Source organism: Canis lupus, chromosome 24, assembly GCF_011100685.1.
Source record: "Canis lupus familiaris isolate Mischka breed German Shepherd chromosome 24, alternate assembly UU_Cfam_GSD_1.0, whole genome shotgun sequence".
Taxonomy (NCBI): domain Eukaryota; kingdom Metazoa; phylum Chordata; class Mammalia; order Carnivora; family Canidae; genus Canis; species Canis lupus.
The window spans coordinates 47,206,819-47,227,279 of record NC_049245.1 but is presented as its reverse complement, the minus strand read 5'-3'; the positions used below and the strand labels follow the sequence as shown (position 1 = coordinate 47,227,279).

The window sequence follows — 20,461 nt, the reverse complement described above, 5'->3', positions numbered from 1 at the left end:
TGACTCACCCCAGCTGTCAGGTGGCAGAGGAGGCTCTTAGCCACCCCATTTCCGGGCGGCAGGCAGCAGCGGCACAGGGCACCACCTGTGGGCAAAGGGACTCCCCACCGCGGGCCTTCAGAGAGCAGTTCTCCTGCCCCTGAGCACCTGGCGGCACGTGTTCAGTCCCCATCAGCACTTGGTCAAGCCCCTCCACCAGGCATGGGAGAGGCTTTGAAGACCAACTTGGAAGAGCAGAGGGAAGAGGAATGAGGACAGGCTGGACACTGGGTGAGCCTACCCGTGGTGGCAAATGAAGATCAGTAGGAGGGGACACGGCCACTGGCGGGGAGGGGGGGGGCGGCGAAAAGGCAGTGGGTCGTGCAGGACGGACAGGAAACTATCTCAGGAGGGATCCCTGGGTGGCGCAGCGGTTTGGCGCCTGCCTTTGGCCCAGGGCGCGATCCTGGAGACCCGGGATCGAATCCCACATCGGGCTCCCGGTGCATGGAGCCTGCTTCTCCCTCTGCCTGTGTCTCTGCCTCTCTCTCTCTCTGTGACTATCATGAATAAATAAATAAAATCTTTAAAAAAATAAATAAATAAATAAATAAATAAAAATAAAAGAAAGAAACTATCTCAGGGGGTCTGTCCCGCCCCCACCCTCTCCACTGACCACTGAGCACTGCGCGCTGGGTAAGCTGCCCACAGAGGCACGCTCAGCTGTGGCGACCAACCCACCGGCAAGTGCCCAGCCCTGCAGCCGCACAGCTGACCCAGTGCTGGGGGGGCCCTTGATCCTCACAACACCCTGAAGTCACTGTCCCAGGCAGAAAGCTGGACAGAGCAGAAGGGTGGCGTAGAGGTGGGGCAGGACCCTGTCCCCGCAGACACGGGTGGGCTCCTGGGGGCTCCAGGAGGCAGCACCTGAGTATGGAGGCACCTGCTCTGAAGTCAGGGCCACCTGCATACAGAAGAGGAAAATGAGGCCTAGGCACCTGGAGGGCTCAGGGTCACCCTGCTGCCGTGGGAGTGCAAGACCGCCCGGGGTTGAAGGCCCGGCGCTGCCCCCACCCCCCACCCCCACCCCCGTCTGCCATTCCTGGCAGGTGTCTTCTTCGATTGGGAAGGGAAGCCGAGTGGCACCGCCCGCCCTTCCGGGGAGCTTTGGGGCTCCTGGGGGGAAGGCCCTTCGCAAGCTGAATCCCCCCCCCCCGCGGGAAGGGGGCAAGGCTTCAGCTCCCCGCACCCCCCCACCCCGCACCCCACGGGAGACGTGCGCTGGAGCCTAAAGGCTCCGGCTAGACGGAGGCTGAACTTGAACGCCGCCGCCCCACGGCCGCCGTTTCCGAGGCGGGGACTCGAACCCGGGGCGCCGCCGCCGCTCGGCCCGGGCCAGGCCCCGCGGGGCCGTCTGCAGGTTCTCCCGCTCCCTCGGGCCGCCGCGGCGCCGCCTCTAGGACCCGGGGGAGCCGCCCGGGAGCCCCCCCCCGCGCCCCGCCCCCGCCCCCGCGCCGACCAATGGGTGGGCGGGACGGCGGGACATTTGCATGCGGGCGCGCCTCGGCCAATGGGCGGCGGGCGCGGGCGCATGCGCGCAGGCGGGGCGGCGGCGGCGGGCGGCCGGCGGGCTCAGTCGGAGGATGGCCGCGGCCGCGGCGGGTGGAGCCCCGGGCCCGACCCCCGGCCCCGCCAGGGCCCCGCCGCCCGCCGGCCCCGGCCCCGCCGCCCGGGCCCCGCCGCAGGCGCTCCGGAGGCGCGGGGACTCTCGGCGCCGCCAGGCCGCGCTCTTCTTCCTCAACAACATCTCCCTGGACGGACGGCCCCCGAGCCTGGGCCCGGGCGGGGAGAAGCCGCCGCCGCCGCCGCCGCCGCCGCCGCCGCCGCCGCCGCCGCCGCCCGCCGAGGCCCGCGAGCCGCCCGGGCCGCCGCCGCCGCCGCCGCCGGGACCCCCGGGACCCCCGGGACCCGAGCCGCCCGCCCGCGGGGCCCCCCCGCCGCCGCCGCCGCCGCCCGCGACCCCCGCCGGCCTCCCCGCCACCCGGGCGTCGGCGCCCCAGGGCCTGCTCAGCCCCGCGCCCGGCCCCGGCCTGGGCCTCCCGCTGGACGGGCAGCGCCAGAGGTGAGCGGGGCGGGGGCGGGGCGGGGGGGGGGACCGGGGTCAGCGCCCCGGAGGCGCGGGGCGGGGCCTCTGCGCGGGACCTGGGGCGCGGGGCCCCCGTGACCCCGTGACCCCGACAGGCCCGCACAGGCCTCGGGGTGGGAAGGTGACCCTGCGCCGCGGGAGTCCGGGATGCGTCCGCCGGCTCAGGCCCCTCTGACCGCGCCAGCCCCTCTCAACCTTGGCAACCCCGAGCCTGGCCGTTGGGGTTCGCTCAGCCCTTATCAGCGCCCCCGGACGCTCCCGGCTGCCCCGGACACGCCCCTCCCCCTGGGCTCTGCTCTCAGGCCCCCGGGGTGCCCGGGCCTCCCCGCGCTGTCACAGAGGCTCCTGCGCCAGGCCACAGCCCCCCACCTCCGTGCCCCCACCGTCCCCTCTGAGCTCAGGGCCCCATCCCCGCTCGCACTTGCCCTCCCTGCCCTGACTCCATTTCCAGGGAGCCCCAGGACAGCCACCCCCCCAAGCCCTGCTCCTCCCGTCTGCCTGACACCCCACTGTGTTCCCCTGGAGCTGCACCTCTGGGTGCCCCTGCCTCAGCCCCTGAGGCTGGGGTGACCCCGAGCCCTCCCACCTTCACCCTGAGGGGTGATTTGGGGCCCGGGCCTCCGTCCTTCGGGAAGGCCACTGCTTAGCGACTGTCTGCAGGGCAGGCCCTCCGGAGGCTGGCCCCGCGGGTGTGCAGGGAGGCGCCCAGAGCAGTGCCCTCCGGCTCCGTGCCCTGCGCAGGTGGGAGGCCCAGAGACCCGGAGACCACCGCCAGGCCCTGGGCTCAGGGTTGGCCCTTCCCACCTGAGGCCATCACGGCTGTAGTAGCCGCAGCTGCCGCTCGCCCTGGCCCTCGATGGGTTGAGCCAGAATTCAGGCTTGGTTGTCCAAGTTCTGGTGTGTGGCCCCCGGAGAAGAGCTTACCGAGGTGGCCGTCACACCGTAGACGGGAGGACTTCAGCTGTACAGAGACGCGGCTGCCTCCTGGGCGGCCCGGGAGGACCTGACCCTCGCCACCAACAGGTCTGACCAAGGCCCCAGAGACGGCACGGGGCTGAGTGGTGCCAAGGGGTCATTCGGCCCCGGACATGGCAGCTCGGCACCACGCTCCTGCCATCCTGGGGAGGTGGGGCTGCTCATTGCGCAGAGGCCGAGTGTAAGGAAGAGCTGTTTCACTGGTGGAAATCGGTCCATTTTACACCAGAGCCCTGAAGCATACTCGTCTTCCTCCTTGAAGCTAGAGAGTCAGCCCTGAGGATGGTCCCAGGTCACCCCGGGTCTCTGGAGTCCCTCTGTGGTGCCAGAGCCGAGTGGCAAAGCCCCTCTGTTGTGTGATGAGTTGCGGAGCTTCAGGGGAGAGGTGGTGCACCTGCTGCCAGGCCTGTGTGCCAGCAGTGTGGGTCTGCTCTCCACCCACCGTCGGACGCCGGGCCGCCGCCTTTCGGGGTGCGTGTGCACTCTGGACAGATTGTGCGTCATCTTAGGTTCTCTGGTCAGCAGATGGCGGCCCTGCTGCGGGCCAAACCCTGCAAAGTGGGCTAGGCAGCAGCCCCCCCCCCCCCCCCAGACCACGCTCCAGGGAAGGGCTCGGGGCGCGGATGTTGGATGCAGCGCCTGTAACCAGGAGTGCTACGAGGCCGCAGTGGCTGGTGGTGCCCTGCACTGCCCGTTCCCAGGAGGAAGCTGGCACGGGATGGGATGTGGCATGAGTGCCGGGGTGCCCGTTGGTCTTCCTGCTGCACCCACGCCCGTCCCCATGTCCCTCCAGCCGTGGCCTGAGCCCCTGCTCTGATCCCTCTCCCGCCTCTCCTTCCTGCCTCTGGGCCACACCAGCTCTGCCCACAGGGAAGTCGCCGCAGAGCGCGTGGGGCACGTCTGGCCGAGCCAAGGGGGCCCCTAACTGCAGGCCCGGTCTGAGGGTCAGTTGTGTTTCAGGCGTGGAGGAGACTGAGGGCCTCCTGAGGTCTGTACCATGTGTGGTTGTTTGACCCAGGCTCTGCGGACAGATGGCTGTCATCCTAGGTCCACTGTCAGGGGCTCTGTGACCTTGGGCAGGAACCTCACTGAGCCTCAGTTTACTCCTCTGTGAAGTGCTTTAGCCTTACCTACCACCCACCTGAGGGGCTGTGTGAGGTCGGGTGAGGTCAAGGGCTGGGGGGCGTGGGGGAGGGGCGTGGCGGGAGCCAGGTGAGCAGACACTCTTCAGGAGCAGGTGAGTGCTCTCGCTCAGTGAGTGCTCTCGCTCAGGCCACACCGGGAAGTTGCATTTCATACCCAGGGTTCAGCCCGGTGTGGCCTCGTGCTGAGCCACGGAGCGAGTCATTGGAGTCCATCCTTCCCTCCTCAAACCTCTAACGGGCTGTTTCATTTCAACACTGCGGTCACTCAAGGCCAGCAGGCGGGCTTCTGGGCTCCTCCAGCAGGAACAGGTCCTCAGGCCCCTGCTGGCCTCAGGGCAGCCCTGGACAGCAGCCGCCACTTCTCACACTGTCTCAGGGGTCGCAGGTCTGAGATCGAGGCAGGGCCTCGCTCCCTTGGGAAGCTCCAGGGAAGGAGCTGTCCTGCCTCCCCCAGCTCCGGATGGCTCCGTCTTACGTGGCTTCTCCTGCGTGTCTGTGTCTGCACCTGGCCTCTTCCTCTCCTCATAAGGACCCCAGTCACTGGATCGGGGCCCACCCTAATGGCCTCATCTTCACTTGGTCACATCTGCAAAGGCCTTGTCTCCAAATAAGGTCACAGTCACAGATGTCAGGGGTTAGGACTTCAACACAACTTCTTGGAGGGCACAGCTCAGCCCTCTAGGGCGCCCACGAGTGCCCAAGGTACTAAGGACAGGGAAGGTGAGCCAGGGGCGCTGCCATGAGGCCGGGTACATTGCTGTTAGCGGAGAGCAAAAACCCCTGTGATTCTGGAGGGCTCACCCTGGAAAGGGCCTGGGTTTTAGCTGCTCTGCTGGCCAGGAGCCACCTTGTGTTCCCGAAGCTGTCAAACTCCTGTCCAAATTAAGCCAATTTTGGTGTAGCATCTGACATTTTGCTTACAATTCTGATTTGGGGGGGCTCTTGTTGGAAGACAAGTGGGAGATGGTTGCCGATGAGGCTAGAGCCTAGAGGCACATTACCCCGTGGTGGCCCAGAGGCCTTGCCGAGACCTGGCTCCCAGAGACCACCTTGGGTCCCATCACCAGGGGAACTTCAGGCCTCTATGAGCAGATGGCTAGAATTTGGAGTTTGTGCTTTTCCTGGCAGGAACTTGGTGAAGTGGGGTACCCAGGACCACCACTCCTTGGCCGAGTGTGCACAAGGGTCTGCAAGGACGGGTGGCGTCCTCAGAAGGGCACGGAGCAGGAGCAGCTCCCAGGTCATTGCACGGGTACCCGTCAGCCCCACGCCAGCTGGTCTGACCCCTTCACTCGGCCCCTCACTTAGCTTGGGGGTCCTCGGCCCCCAAACAGACCTGAGGTGGGAGCCCTTCCTCGGCTGGGCATTTCTGCAGGTACAAAGTGAAGGATGTTCATCAGGTGTAGAGCTGTCTGGTACCCACCTGTCTTCCTGTTTGCAAGCGCGCTTCGCGTTCGAGGTGGGGGGTTGGCAACGCTAAGAGTGAGCCACAGCCAGGCCTGTGGTCCGTGTGGTGCCACCTGTGCCTCCCGACAGCCTCGCCCACACCCATGACCCTGACCCCTTCTGCCCCACAGGGTCCGATGCAGGCAGCCTCGGGCCAGTCATGGCGCGTAGACGCCGTCCCGCTGACCCTGACCCTGACCGGCTCAGCAGAGGGGCTTCCTGGCCCAGGGGGCTTGGGTTTGCCCAGACATCCGGGGACAGAGGAGGGTGGCAGCGCCGCTAGCAGAAAGCCCAAGTTCTGTTTATTGTAGCTTGTTTGTTGGTGGTGTTTTTATGGGGGTGTGAATGTATATTGCACTCAGGGGCAGCACACACTGTCCCCCAGCAGCTCTCCGCAGCCAGCACCCCTAGCACGCCAGCGCCCCAACGTGCGTCACCCACGTCATAGAGCTTCACGACGGAGTCGGGGCGCTCTGTGTCTGGGCACGCCGGGAGTGCAGCGGGCCCGGCCTCCTGCTGGCCGTGCAGAGCCCCCCCCGGGACGGATCCCAGAGAGGCTGAGCAGGGCACCCTTGGCCGGGGCCATCCGTGCTGGGGGGCTGTGCGGGGGACTCACGGAGGGGCTGGACTTTCCTGCAGGGGAACCACTGCCAAAGCTTGACTGGCCTCACTGTCATGAGGACTTTGAAAGGGGCACTTGAGCGACCTCCACGGCCCGGGAAGGGTAAGCCCTGCCCCAGCACCCGGGCGGCCCCTGCAGGTGGTGCATCCATGACCAGGCCTCCGATGCCTCGCCTGTGGCTTGGCTGCCGGCTTCCCCGCCGCCTTCCCCTCCTGGGAGCCCGCAGACTGGCTGCCACGGGCGCCACCCGACACGCGGTCACCTCCACACCCAAGGATTTTGGGATCCCTGGAGTGTGCAGGCTGCTTCCCTCCTGCCCACAAAGGCTCCCCTTCCAGAATGTTCTGCAGCCACCAGCTTGTCACCGTGCCTCACTCAGACCTCTGCAGACTGGGACGCTGCCCCCTTCCCCAGGATCTGCACGTCAGCCTGCCTCTGAGAGCACGGTGGGCCACACACCTAGGCCTCCCAGGTGCCAAGTGCCCCCGCAGCGCTGCGCCTCAGAGCTCGGGGCTCCGTGACCGGCGCCGTCACAGGCTCTCCATCACAGCCCAGACAGCGCATGTGGAGCAGAGGCGAGTTCAGGAAAGGAGCACTTGAGGGGTGGCCTTGGTTCCAGCCCAGCAGGGCCCATGGGCGTGGAGTCGCAGTGTCACTGCCGTCGGCGAGCATCCGGACCACCTGCTATCACGCGCGTCCCAGCACCACCTGGCCCACCGGGGGACCTCGGGCAACTGGCTCGTCTCCCCACGCGCCAAGTGAGAGTGGTAACAGTGCCCATTGCATGCAGCTGTCGTGAGGACTGAGTGTGTAAAATGCTTATTAGGAGGAGAGAAAAGTGGAAGAAAAGCACATACCTGCAAAAGCAACTGGGAACAGGTTTAAAAGCTCCATGAGCCGAGTGGCGTCAGCCCTGAGCCCCCGGGCAGCGTGAGTGAAGCAGCAGAGGCCCGTGTGTCACCTGCCGCTCTGTCGGGCCCTGAGCCTGGGCCCCGCACATGATGCCCCAGGTGTGGGGAGCCCGCTGGGAAGCACCTGGGAGGTGCCCTGAGGACGCCCCACGCTGCTCCGGGGGCCCGAGCCTGCCGCCAGGCTGGCACAGAACCTCCAGGGCGCTCGGGTTCCTCCTAAGGCGGCTGCTGTTCTCGGCACGGGTCCTGCACACACACCTACTCACTTGCAGCACACACCCCCACACGCACCCTGTTTCATAGGACCCTGGGCGTCTGCCCACCTCGCCCCTCCTGCTGCCCTGTGAGCACCCCTGCCTGCAGAGGCCCCTGGTGCCCCCACCCCTGTGTCACCCGGCCGGTGCTCAGGCGGCCACTGCAGCCCAGGTTCCCCTGGCTGACTGACCCCTGCGCTCACATCACCCCCTAGCAGCGTCCTGTTGTGTGATCTGGGGCTGGTTCCCAGCTTCTGTGCCACCACAGTCTGTCCCCCTGTAGGGAGAGGTGGCGGCTGGGCCCCTAGCACATGGCGGGGACTGCCTGTCACCCTGGCTCCTTGGGGACTCGCTGATCTGGGTGACTGGACTCCAGGCTGGCTCCACCCAGCGAGGTGGCCTGACCGCTCTGGGCCTCGTCTGCAAGCCAGGGGCCCTGCTGCTTCTGCACAGGCTGCAGCTCCCAGAAGTGGCTTCCTCGGCCGTGTGTCGCCTCCCCCACGCCCTCCCCAGGAGCCCGGACCCACTCACACTCTAGACACACGGGGCACCTGGCACATGGCCCAGCCGGGCACAGCACCGTGTTGCTCCATTGCCTAGACTACCCAGCCTTGGCCTCTGGGAGCCTCCCTCTTGCTGGGAAAGTGTGGGGACCTGGGGCCCTTGTATGTGGCCTTGTACGTGGCCCTTCCTGGGGGATGTGCGTGTCGGCCCCATGAGGACTAGGGGTCGACAAGTGACAGCGGCGCTGGCCTCGTTGCCAGGAGCCTGGCTCCGTGATCTTGACCTGAGGGTGCGGCTGCACGGGGTCTCTGAGCCCTCGGGCTCGAGAGGCCCCCGACACGGGCTGGGAGCCCAGGGGTGCTCCTCCAACTCTGGAGGCCCTCCTGAAGCCCCGCCTGCCTTCAGCCTGTGGGGGAGCGTGACCTGCCCTGCCAGTCCTGGGCCAGAGAGGACTCGGGATGGCCGGGCTGAGCTCTGGGAGGTGACAGAGCAGCGGGCCAGGGTGCTGGTCCCCCTTGGATTCTTCTGGCCAATTGATCCTCGGCGGCCCTGCCCAAGGCTGAGACCTCGGCACAGACAGGCTCCTGACCCGCGCCCCAGGCCTGTTAGCTGATGCCCTGCTCTGTCTTTCTACAGAAGGCGAGTGGCCTCCCAGCGCTGCTCGCTCGAGTTCCTGGAAGACGCTGTGGGATGTGCCTCCGTTCAGAGGTAAGGTCTCGGAGACCCTGCACACCCAGCCACCGCCTGCTGTGGGGCCAGAGGGTGTCTCCAGGGGGCGGAGAGTGACCTGGTTTTTACCCGGCAGAACCAAACACATATCCGGATCCCCAAGACACAAAGGCCTGAAGAAGACTCACTTCATCAAGAACATGAGGCAGTATGACACGAGGAACAGCAGGTACCAGGTGTCTGGGGGGAAGCCTGTGGCCGCCCAGAGGCGGGGCTGGCATCGGTCCTGGGCCCCTGCCTGCAGCCCTGGAGCTGCCCGCCACGCCTAGCCTCGAACCTCGGGGGGGCCGGGACCTGGGTGAAGAGCCACACAGGGGACGCCAGCTTGAGTAAAGTGTGGGGTGAAGGGACGCAGGGCGGCCGTGGTGAAGCAGTGTGGCCATGAGAGCAGGGCTCAGTGTTATTTGGGCAGCACAGGGTGGTTGACCTTCAAGGCGGGATCCAGGTGTCCCAAACCGGGGTCCAGGACTGGCACGGGGGCCCTTCGGGGCTCCCGTTGCCCCCCTCGCCCCAGCCCTGCTCAGGGAGCTCTGTGCTCTAGCAGGGTCCTAGACGCCCCCCCAGCACGACCCCTCGCGTGACAGGCTCATGCTGGGGCTGAGGGGCAGGCCCGAGCTCTGGGCTGGCTTCAGGGAGCGCAGGTGCCAGGTCCCAGCCAGAGAAGAGGGGAGTCTCCCCTGCTGGAGCAGCGCAGGGCAGAGCTGGACCCAGAGGGGAGAAACACGTTCCCGCACTGGGCACCTCACAGCCAGTTTGGTTCGGGACGATGACTCCACCAGCGGGTCATCCAGGCTGGCTGAGCGCGGGCCCTCCCGTGTCCCCTGGGCACCCCCTCTGCCTCTAGTACCCTCCAAAGCCCGGCCCCTCCCAGTGAGTCCCGACCCAAGACCTGCCCCTGCCTGCCTGAGCCAGGCGAGACCTTCCTGTGCTGTACGTCGTGTGGAGGGGATGCGCTTGCCCCGGGACGGACCGCCCTCAGCACCTGGAGGGAACCGGCGGGACCAAGGACAAGCACATGGACTGGCTCTCCTGTCCCCTGGACACCCCAGGCAGCTTGCGCCACCCAAGTCTGGGCGGGAAGGGATTCTCTCCCAGAAGCGCCCGCCACCTGCTCTGACCGACACCTCCCCGCAGGATCGTGCTCATCTGCGCCAAGCGGTCCCTGTGTGCAGCCTTCTCGGTCCTGCCCTATGGAGAAGGCCTGCGGGTCAGGTGAGTGGCCCGGGGAGCCCGGGAGTGATCCCGAGGCTGCCGAAGCTGCTCGGGAGCTCCGAAGGCCACGGGGCCCTGGCTCTAGCAGGGGCGTGTCCGCACCGTTACTTCGCTTGAGCTGCTTAAGTGTAGCTGCCTGGGACGCTCCTCATGGGGATGCTGCTGTGCGTCCGTGCGCAACTCCATGACTCCGGAAGGACACAGCCATTGGGGGGACAGCACCAGGGGACCTGGCAGTAGGGAACCTTCCCCTGGGACAGGCCCGGGCAGTCTGGTAGGGGTTGGAGCTGCTCCAGGGTGTTCTAACGGGAAGCGCGTGGGCCTGGGAAGGGGGGGCACCAGGCGGCCTCCGGGGGCAGAGGAAGGCAGCAGCTATCTCCCACCGTACATTGCAGTGACCTGAGGGTGGACAGCCAGAAGCAGAGGCACCCGTCCGGCGGCGTCTCTGTGTCCTCTGAGATGGTCTTTGAGTTGGAAGGCGTCGAGCTGGGAGCAGATGGGAAGGCAAGCGTGGGTGCCGTGCACGGCTGGGGCAGGCGGGCGGGCGGGCACGGAGCTTGTGCTCACTGAGGCAACGAACACATGGAGGGGCATCTCCTTGAATCTTCTAAAACGCGCAGTGTCGGTGGAAGGAAGGCACACAGCCCTGTAGAAATGGGCCTGTCGCCTCGCTCAGCAGCCAAGTGACGAGAAATGACCTGAGTGTGGATGGTGTCCCGGTGCCACGTCTGCACCGGTGTCAGAGGCCAGGGGCTTCAGGGGCAGGGAGGAGGTTCCCGTGCTGCGGATCCCACACAGGATGGCAAGGGTGGCATTTGTGGGGGCCCTTCCTGCAGCAGGAAGGGGTCAGGCAGGGCTTGCTTGGACCTCTGCTCTTGGCACGGGGCCGTGGGCCCAGGGACGACAGAGACTGAGCCCAGGCACCCTTGCTCCTCCAGGTGGTGTCTTATGCCAAGTTCTTGTACCCTACCAATGCTCTGGTCACACACAAGACGGACAGCCACGGCCTGCCACCCCAGCCCCGGCCCAGCGTCCCCCGGACTCTGCCGGCGTCCAGATACAAAGCTGCCCCAGCCAAGTCAGCACCAACCGGCGCGGAACTAGGTAGCCTGGTGTGCCCTGACCAGGCGCAGGGCTGGCAGCCGCACGGGCTGGGCACGGGACAGCACGTGGCTGGCAGGGCGCCAGGCTTGGGAGCAGGGTCAGGAGAGTAGGGGCTCCCGTGAGAGCAGCCTCGGCGTCACCTGACCATGCGCCGCGGAGAGCCCGGGTCCACAGGTGGCTTGGGGGCTGGGGTCCCTCCCCGTCAGGACAGCCGCCTCCACCCAGCCCTCAGGGACGGGGAACCACGGCCTGCAGCCTCTCCTGGCCCCAGGAGCATGCTTCCCTCTGAGGCTTGGTTAGCAGAACCCGGTGGGCCAGAGCTCGGGGCTCGCGGTGCGTCAGGGCTGCTGTCTGCGTGCAGGGACTGACGTGGGCGACGCACTGGAGTACAACCCCAACCTCCTGGACGACCCTCAGTGGCCCTGCGGCAAGCACAAGCGGGTCCTCATCTTCGCATCTTACATGGTACGCTGAGCGCCAACTCATGCCCACACCGCACACCCCTGTGGTTTGGGGGCAGCCCGGGCCCCCCATGCCCAGGACACTGGCAGCACCTTGGGACAGGAGCGGGTGGGCAGGCCAGAGGGCCGCTGAGCTCTCCGCCTGGGGCCACCATGCCCTCGGCCCCTCCTGCCTGGGGCATCATTGTTACATCTGGTGCCTGAAGCCACAGCACGTTCACGCTTGCAGACCGGGCCAGCATGAAGTCGCCCCCAGGGCCCGGGCGGGGGGCCCCAGAGCTGTGCAGGGCCGGCCCCCACCCTGCTGCCTTCTGCACGCAGACCACGGTGATAGAGTACGTGAAGCCCTCTGACCTCAAGAAGGACATGAACGAGACTTTCCGAGAGAAGTTCCCCCACATCAAACTGACGCTGAGCAAGATCAGGAGGTGAGGGGGCTGAGGCGAGGTCTCGGGGCCCCGCCACCGTGATGGGCCGTCCCTCCCCCATTTCCAGGGAGTCCTTGAGCTTGACATACGCAGACCCAGGGCCCTCTCCTGCCGTGTGCCCAGGCCCGTAGCGGCAGCCCCCCGGCCCCCTGCCTTCCACCTCTGCGGGCCAGGCTGCATCGCTGCCTCTCGTACCCGCACCTGCTGGTCCTCCTCCCTGACGCCTGCGACAGCGTGGGAGGTGGGCACTGTGCTGCCCCCATGACACATGGGATCGAGGGCCGAGGAGGCTTGCCCGAGAGCTCGCGGCGAGTAAGCAGTGGACCGTCCGGAGCGGGGCCTCCCGGTGCCTGCCCTGGGTGCTTCTGGTCCCCGCGTCACACCGGGGGGGAGGGGTGGCTCCACTGAGGTCCAGATGCACGTCAGCCTGTCTGCGCCTCAGGGCCTTTCTATGGGCAGTTTTCTCCCCATGTTGTCCCCCTCGCTGCTACAGGACAGCAGGGACTGTGTCCTCTGTGGTGTCCCCTGGAGGACGATGTAGGTCCAGGGGTACAGCTCAGTGCGGGGTGGATGCTGCGGGCCGAGTGCTGGGCCATCCTCACCCGCAGGGGATGGGGCTCTTTGCGCAGCCCAGAGGGCCATTTGTGGGCAGGGAGAGGGTGGCCGCTTCCTCGGCCCGTGCCCGTGAGCACCTGACCTCGTGCAAACCTGCAGTTTAAAACGGGAGATGCGGAACCTTTCTGAGGAGTGCAGCCTGGAGCCCGTGACGGTGTCCATGGCCTACGTGTACTTCGAGAAGCTCGTCCTGCAGGGCAAACTCAACAAGCAGAACCGCAAGCTGTGCGCTGGGGCCTGCGTGCTGCTGGCCGCCAAGATCAGCAGCGACCTCCGCAGGAGCGAAGTGAAGCAGCTCATCGACGTGAGTACGCCTGTCCTGCCGCCACTGCCACCGCCCAGCCCGGCCTCAGCCCAGCCTGCACCCCCCCATGATCCCATCCCCCCAACGCCCAGGCCTGTACCCCTGCCCCCATTCCCAGGCCTGCACCCCGCTGTCCCCCCACCAGGCACCTGGAACCCGGCCTGCGCCCACACCCAGACCCACTGCCCTGGGTGGGAGGCAGAGCCCGGGCCCCACGTAACCTTCTCCCTTTTTCAACACAGAAGCTAGAAGAAAGGTTTCGATTCAACAGACGGGATCTCATTGGGTTCGAGTTCACGGTGCTGGTGGCCTTGGAACTCGCGCTCTACCTTCCCGAGAGCCAGGTGTTACCTCATTACAGACGCCTCACGCAGCAGTGCTAGCCGCGGCTGGCCTCCCCGTGCCAGGAGCCACCGGGACAGCCCCGGCGCGGGCACACACACACTGGGGCCCAGGAGGTGTTCTGGGCGCTGCCGTGCACGCCCACCCAGCGGGGGCTCGCCTGCCCTTTGCGACTGATGCCATCGTCTTCACACCCTAGTGTCCTTCCAAAGCGCACTGTGCCACCACGTATTCCCGAGGGCCTGCTTGTGTCATCACAGGAGCAGGATGGGAGGTTTTGTGTTCCTCCCCACGTGCCTGCAGGCGGGCTACACCGGCCGCTCACCGTGTAGGGTCATCCCGGCTCTGCGGCACCCTCCTCCTTCACGTCTTCTGCAGGCATCGCGGTGGAGATGGGGTTTCCAGACCCACCGAACACCGAAATTGCTGAAGTTAACACTGAGTATTGGTCTTGGCTGTATTGGGTTTTTGAATGTGGAGACGCGGCACTGCACCCCCACGGCCTGGCTCCCTCGCAGCCCACAGCGCCCCGGGGCTGCCCACCGCCTCCCCTGCACCCACAGGCGGAGCTCTGGCATTACGTTAAGGCAACCAGAGCAGACTCCAGTTTGTGTCCTTCTTTACTCTTCCAAGCATCGTGTCACTGTGAAATCCTGGTGCCCGAGTGTCGCACACCCCAGCGGGCCTCGGCGCAGACACTGGCCTGCCCCTCGGGGGACCCGCCCCTCACCTGTCACCAGGAAACCCTGTGACACTCTGGACGTTCAGGATGACTGGATTGCTTGCTCTTGGCTCTTGATCTTCCTAAGCAATATTGTCACGGAGAAAAACAGTGTATTTATTGTTACTTGGGATTTGGTCCTATGGGTCTTTTTAAGGGAACAGAATTGGTTACGTGAGATCTGTTGAAGCTGTGACCTGAAGCCACAGTCGATCCTCAAGCAGACGGGAGACAGGCTCTTCCACAGCTCTGCCCCCCACGGCAGCATCTCCCTAAGGGGGTTCGTGCTCACTTCTTCCAGGCAGGAAGGGGTAGTGGCCGTCACCTGTATACAGGCCTGTGCCCCACATGCCCACAAGGCCCGTGGTCTTGGCGTCCTGCACGTCCCGGCCCCGCTTCTCCAGAGCACAGTGAAGGACCAAGGGGGTCTCCCCCTTGGGTGAGCTGCTGTCAAAAATGACGTTGGCTGGGCCAGTTAGCTGCTTCCCTACCACTGTCCTGCAAACCTGTCATGGGGGCTACAGCCTCCCACCCCTGTACTTGTGTGCACATGTGCTTCTGCACAAAGGAGACCCCAGTGCTGCTCACCACGGCCCTCAGGCACCAGCAACTCCGTGCAGCCCGGCCCAGTGTCTGCCCGCAGGCCAGCTGGGAGCCTACAGTATGGAGGCCGAAGCCCAAGTCCGTATTCCCACTGTATTTATTGTAGAGTACCTCCCTGTCCCCCGCAGGGCGGCTGAGCCCACATGTACCCTAGGGAGGAGGATGGAGCTGCGAGGTCGGGCAGCCCCCTCCCGGGTAGGAGCCTGGACCACTGGCGTCTCAAGGAGGTTCTTGGGTTATGAGCGTGGAGAGGGACCCAGCCCATGTCCGCGTTGGGAACTCCCACGTGGACCTGGCCCCTGCCCGCCTGTAGCTCCCCACCCCATGCGACCCTGCGCATCCTGTGGTCAACGCAGAGCTGCCCGTGTGTTCAGCAGTCCTTCGACAAAGCCAGTATTGAAGCCAGCCTCAAGCCCCCGTTCTCTACAAGCCTGGGTGCGTGACTGGAGGGCCGGCCGTGGCCCTCGGCACCTGTGCATTGAAAAGCGTGCTAAGCGGCTATCTGACCTCATTGTCAAGTCACGTGTCATGATTTGTGTGCAAATAGTCCTGTATTTGTGGTTTCAAATAAATGTGGTTTTGCAACATACTCTGTTGCCTCCTTTCAGCGGAGCGACGCCCACAGTCACAGAACAAACCAACACAAATGGGTTTTACTGTTTATTTACGACAAATGTCCCCCATCCGTGGTCTTCTCCCGTCAGAAGTTCCTAGGATAAAAGTAAAAACGTTAAAGCGTCAATCCTAGAGAGGTCCGGGCCCGCGGGACCCACGCCAGCCCTCTTACTTTGAAACGATGCCGTCGGCCTTGGCCAGCCGGAGGATGGAGTCATCAGACTCGCCCTGGAAGAAGGCACAGGAGGAGGTCTGGGGGCGCAGGCCGGCCCCCTGCAGGCCTCAGCCGCTCCCGTCCCTTCTGTGGGGAGGGTCCTCGCCGCCCCGCAGCAGCCGATGCCCCCGCCAGGAAGGGGCGGCCGTGAGCCAGCCTCCAGGACTCACCATCCTGCGAATGGCCCCGCAGATAGCGTAGGTCTTGAACTGCCCGTTGAACCTGCCGGTCACCTTGTCAACCTGCAAACGGCCCGCGAGGGTCACGGAGGCCTCCGCGCGCCGGTGGCTCCAACCCCGCGGCCGCCCCCGGAGCCGCCCCGCTCACCTCGGCCACGTTCATCTGGATGGACGCGTGGTCCTTGGCGCCGATGATGCGGTTGCTGGCGGAGCTGCGGGGGGCGGGGAGCGCGGTGAGCGGGCGGGGGCGCGGGGGGAGCGGCGGGGGGGCCGCGGGGGCGGGCGGGGGTCGCTCACCATTTCCGCGGCACGTACAGGTCCACGAACTCGCCGGCGTCGTTCTGCATGTCGAGGGCGCACCTGCGAGCCCCGCGGCGCCGTGAGCTCTGCGCCGCGGCCCCAGCCCCGCCCCCCGCCCCCCGCCCCCCGCCGCCCCGGAGCGCCCCGAACCCCGGCCCCGACCCCCGCCCCGGAGCCCCCAGCCCCGCCCGCCGCGGCCCCGGCCCCCCGGTCCCCCGGCCCCCGCCCCGGAGCCCCCGAGCCCCCGAGCCCCCGAGCCCCCGGCCGGGCGCGCGGCCCACCTGCTGCCGCCACCACGAGCTCCAGCGCAGAAAGGAAGCGCCGCGTCCCCCGGCAGCGGTATGGGCGGGCGGGGCGGGGCCACGGCGAGTGCTTCCGGGTCGCGGCGCGCCGCCGTCCGTCCTGACGCACTTCCGCTTCCGGCGGTGGGGCGGGGCCCCAGCGCGGCGGGCGGGCGGGCGGGCGGTGGGGCGCGGACTGGCGGGGGCGGGACCCCGGGGTGCGGCGGGCGGGGGCGGGGGCCGGGGGCCGGGGGACTCCTCCCAGCTGGCCTGGAGTCGGGTCCAGGCGCTGGAACCACAGACTCTGGGGAGAGAACAGGGCACGAGCTTGAGGACGTTGGACCTGGTGACGTCGATGGGAGACCCGAGGCTTCGGGGCCGACCGAGCTTGCGGGAACGGTGGACGCGACGGCGGCCGGCGGGTGAGGTCGGCCCGGCCCGGCCCGGCCCGGCTCGGCCCAGCCCAGGCGCGACCCCGGCCCCGGTCGAGCCCCGCAGGAGCCCGCTTCTCCCTCCGCCTGGGGCTCAGACCTCGCTAAAAACAAAGACAGACCGTCGGCCCTGGAGGGCCGGACCTGGAGGAAATCCTGCAGATTGCACGTCTGGTAAGGGGTCGATGCCCGGAGCAGAGCCGGGGCTGGGCGGAGGCAGACGTCACCAGCGCGGCGGTGGGCGGTGGGCGGAGGGCGGAGGACGGAGGACTCCGGGAGGCCTTTGCCCGGACATGTGCGAACGACCCCTGAGCACGTTAAGGGATGCGGGGCGTCCGCGGGAGGGGGCGCCCGGGAGGACCAGGAGGCAGCACGACCCGCATCAGGACGGCAAGAAGGACGGCCAGAGCCGGCCGGAGACATCGGGCCAGACCGCCACGTGGGCGGCCGCTGCGGCGGGGAGTATAGCGGTTCCTCAATCAGAAGCAGAATCATCAGGCGGTGCGGCAAGTCCTCTCGGGAGCGAGCACACAGGACAATTGGAAGAAGGTCTCAAAGGGATGTTTGTAGCCGCGGCGCTCGGGCAGCCAAGAGGCAGAAGCAACCCGCATGCCCCGTCGGGGGGTGGATGGATGAGAACATGGTCTTCGCACACAGAGGAGTGTTATTCAGCCTCAAAAAGGAAAAAAAAGGGATCCCTGGGTGGCGCAGTGGCTTGGCGCCTGCCTTTGGCCCAGGGCGCGATCCTGGAGACCCGGGATCGAATCCCACATCGGGCTCCCTGCATGGAGCCTGCTTCTCCCTCTGCCTGTGTGTCTGCCTCTCTCTCTCTCTCTCTGCGTGACTATTATAAATAAATAAAAAAAAATTAAAAAACAAACAAAAAGAATCTGAACCTCAAGGTTCAAGTATATGCTGAGTGAAGTACACAAAACATGACAAATACTGCTCAATTACACTTTTAAAGATCTTATTTATGGGACAGAGCGCACAAGCAGGGGGAGGGGCACAGGGAGAAGCAGAGGCCCCCGGCTGAGCGGGGAGCCCAGAGTCCTCGCATCGTGACCTGAGATGAAGGCAGGCGCTTTGCCAGCTGAGCCCTCAGTTGCACGTCTGTGAGGTACTGAGACTCCTCAATATCAGGGGGACAGTAGGGTGCTGGTAGCCGGTGCCTGGGGAAGGGGAGCAGGAGTTCGCGTTTAATGGAGACGGAGTTTCAGTCCTGCAAAATGAAGAAGAGCGCCGGCGATGGAGGCTGGCGATGGTAGCGCTTACTGATGTGTTTAATACCATTGAGCTGTGCGATTACAAATGGTTAACGTAGTAGGTTTTTCATTACGTGTGTTTTGTTTCTTTAAAGATTGTATTTTTGGGGCAGCCCCCACGGCGCAGCGGTTTGGCGCCGCCTGCAGCCCGGGGTGCGATCCTGGGGACCCAGGATCAAGTCCCACGTCAGGCTCCCAGCATGGAGCCTGCTTCTCGCTCTGCTTGTGTCTCTGCGTCTCTCTCTCTCTCTTTGAATGAATAAATAAATAAATCTTAAAAAAAAAAAAAAAGATTGTATTTTTAAGTAATCTCTGCACCCAACATGGGACTCAAACCCACAACCCCGAGGTCAACAGTTGCATGCTTCACCAACTGGGCCAGCAGGTGCCCCATGTTACGTGTATTTTAACACACACACACACACACAAAAAAAGGTGGGATGCCTGGGTGGCTCAGGGGTTGAGTGTCTGGCTTTGGCTTAGGGCGTGACCCCGGGGTCCTGGGATCAGGTCCCACGTCGGGCTCCCCGCAGGAGCCTGCATCTCCCTCTGCCTGTGTCTCTGCCTCTCTCTGTGTCTCTCATGAATGGATGAATAAAATCTTTTAAAAAAAAAAATTAGACTATAGGACACTAATGGGTGTATACACTCCTCTGGGACAGAGTCCCAAGGCCAAGTTCTTGAAGGGGAAATTCTGTGCCCTGCACCGTCCGGCCCATAACATCTGGCTGAGCCCCTCTTAAGAAACCCTGCTCTCCGAACAGGTCCCCCGGGGGAGCAAGGTCCCTGATGGGAGCCAGGTGGGTCTCTCAGTAGGGCCCCTGCCACCTGTAGGGGAGGGGTGGGGTCAGGCCTCTAGAGCCCAGGTAGTGACAGCCTCATGGCACCTGCACCGTCCCCAGCAGCCACTGTGGGGCGTCCAAGAGCTGTGCATGGCGCCGCCTGCAGCTCCGGAGAGGCCCTAGGACGGAGGTTCACAGGTCTGTTCCCACCGCGCTCCCCCGCTGCCCGAGCTGAGCCATCCCCTCAGACCCCTGGGCCCTTGCCACAGGGTATATCGTCTCCTGAGCCTCCTGTGGGGACTCCGGGTTGGGGAAAGGCCAGAGGCCAGGAGGGACAGAGGGCGTGGGGGGCAGGAAGACCTGGCACCTGAAGACACTGCCCGGCTGAGCCCTTCTGCAGAGCCCAGGGCAGCCCCCAAGAGCTCGGCAGCAGCTGCAGGGGAGGCCGTCACGGTCCCTGAGTGCACCTGTGCCTACTCCAGAAGGTACAGAGGTTCCCGCCCTCACTCTCCCCTCCCAGGTGCTCCGGATAACCTTAACCGTCCACAGCACATGCGGATCACAAGCCAAGCTTGTGCTCTTCCTCTGCCTCCTGACTGGTGACTGGATACATTACTCAGCCGCCTTCTCCCAGCCGTAAAGTGAGGGAGATGGTAGTAGAGCCGCCCCCCCCCCACAGGCCGGGGCGTCCTCACGCAACTGACGAATAGTGCAGTGCTCAGTACGAGTGTGGCACTCGGAGCCCTCAGCACACCAGCATCACCACCACCACCATCACCACCACCACCATCACTGTCATCACCACCATCATCATCGTTGTTCTCATATTGTGGCCCCAGGTCATACGGCTGGATTTGAATCCTGAGCCGGTGACAGGAAGTTGCACTGGAACCACCCGATCGCATACAGGTCCCCGCGCAGGCAGCCGGGGCAGGTGATGGTGGCCGGCAGCACGAGGTCGGTGTCCGCGCAGCAGCCCCGCCCACGCCCCGGCACATCCTGCAGCCCCTCAGACACAGGTGAAGCAGGCCCTGGGCTGTGGGGCAGCGCAGCCTTCCAGGCTCCCCTCCCCTCTCCCACAGCAGCTGTTTCTGGGCCAGGCGGAGCCAGGCCGCTCTGAAATGCATTGTGTGTGGAAGGGAACCAGCCCCAAACCAGGAAACCCTCCTTCCGGGCCCGGGGCGGGGGCCAGGGTGAGCGGCAGGTCAGGGCCGACCAGACCTGGCCAGGAGTTGCAGCCACCGGCCCCTCCAGCCCGCCCTCCAGTCTCTGCGGGAGCACCCGGCTCCCTTCCCTGGGGCCGAAGGGCAGGGAGCAAGCAAGCTGCGGCCTCCAGCGGGGTCCTGGCACCGCAGCCTCCGGGCTGTCTCGGACCGTCTCTGATCTCAGAGGCACAGGCGGCCGCTGGCCCTCCCCAATCTCGAAGAGGGTCGTAGGAGGTCGTGGTGGGCATGAGGCCCACCCTCCAGGTCCGCACCACTACGCAGGCCGAGCGCCCGGGGAGCCGGGGAGGGCCGGGCCGGCACCCCGCCCCCCTCGACTTCACCTTATTTTGTGATCTCATTTTTCATTTTATTTTACCGTTTCACTTTCTTTTATTTATATGTCAGTTTATTTTACTGCATTTCAAGTTTTTTACTTTGTCATTTTACTGTTTATTTTACTCTATGAAGATTTTTTTCATTGAGTTGTAACCCACATGTGACGAAAAGCACGAGTGCAGATGCCGAGGGTTCCACCCTGGACGCTTGCCCCGTGCCCACTGAGCCAGGCGGAGCTGCCCGAGGGCCCTGCAGTGCCGGGTCGCCGTCGCGCTGGGCCAGTCCCCTTCCCGCCGACCCAGGCTGTGGGTGAGGGCGCTCGGGAGCCCGGGCAGGGGGCCGGGCCTGTGCA

At 65.5% G+C, this 20,461-nt stretch overlaps 2 protein-coding genes and 1 long non-coding RNA gene across 3 annotated transcripts; 2 read left to right on the top strand and 1 right to left on the bottom strand.

Annotated features, from left to right (window-relative positions):
* The first annotated feature begins 1,549 nt into the window (after window positions 1-1,549).
* CABLES2 (Cdk5 and Abl enzyme substrate 2) lies at window positions 1,550-15,088 on the top strand. Its single transcript, XM_038573005.1, has 11 exons — window positions 1,550-1,684; window positions 1,887-2,101; window positions 8,619-8,690; window positions 8,788-8,880; window positions 9,846-9,923; window positions 10,319-10,427; window positions 10,862-11,027; window positions 11,389-11,492; window positions 11,810-11,916; window positions 12,631-12,835; window positions 13,078-15,088. The coding sequence occupies exons 1-11, from the start codon at window positions 1,550-1,552 to the stop codon at window positions 13,216-13,218; spliced, it is 1,425 nt and encodes a 474-aa protein (XP_038428933.1). The 3' UTR covers window positions 13,219-15,088.
* LOC111092071 lies at window positions 2,498-6,850 on the top strand. Its single transcript, XR_005378109.1, has 3 exons — window positions 2,498-5,485; window positions 6,331-6,415; window positions 6,728-6,850. It is a non-coding gene; the product is annotated as an uncharacterized LOC111092071 (long non-coding RNA).
* A 60-nt stretch (window positions 15,089-15,148) lies between the features above and the next one.
* Window positions 15,149-16,180, bottom strand: RPS21 (ribosomal protein S21). Its single transcript, XM_038572801.1, has 6 exons — window positions 16,091-16,180; window positions 15,807-15,869; window positions 15,658-15,721; window positions 15,501-15,572; window positions 15,289-15,344; window positions 15,149-15,211 (listed from the first exon to the last, which is right to left on the bottom strand). The coding sequence occupies exons 2-6, from the start codon at window positions 15,854-15,856 to the stop codon at window positions 15,202-15,204; spliced, it is 252 nt and encodes an 83-aa protein (XP_038428729.1). The 5' UTR covers window positions 15,857-15,869; window positions 16,091-16,180; the 3' UTR covers window positions 15,149-15,201.
* Window positions 16,181-20,461: the final 4,281 nt, after the last annotated feature.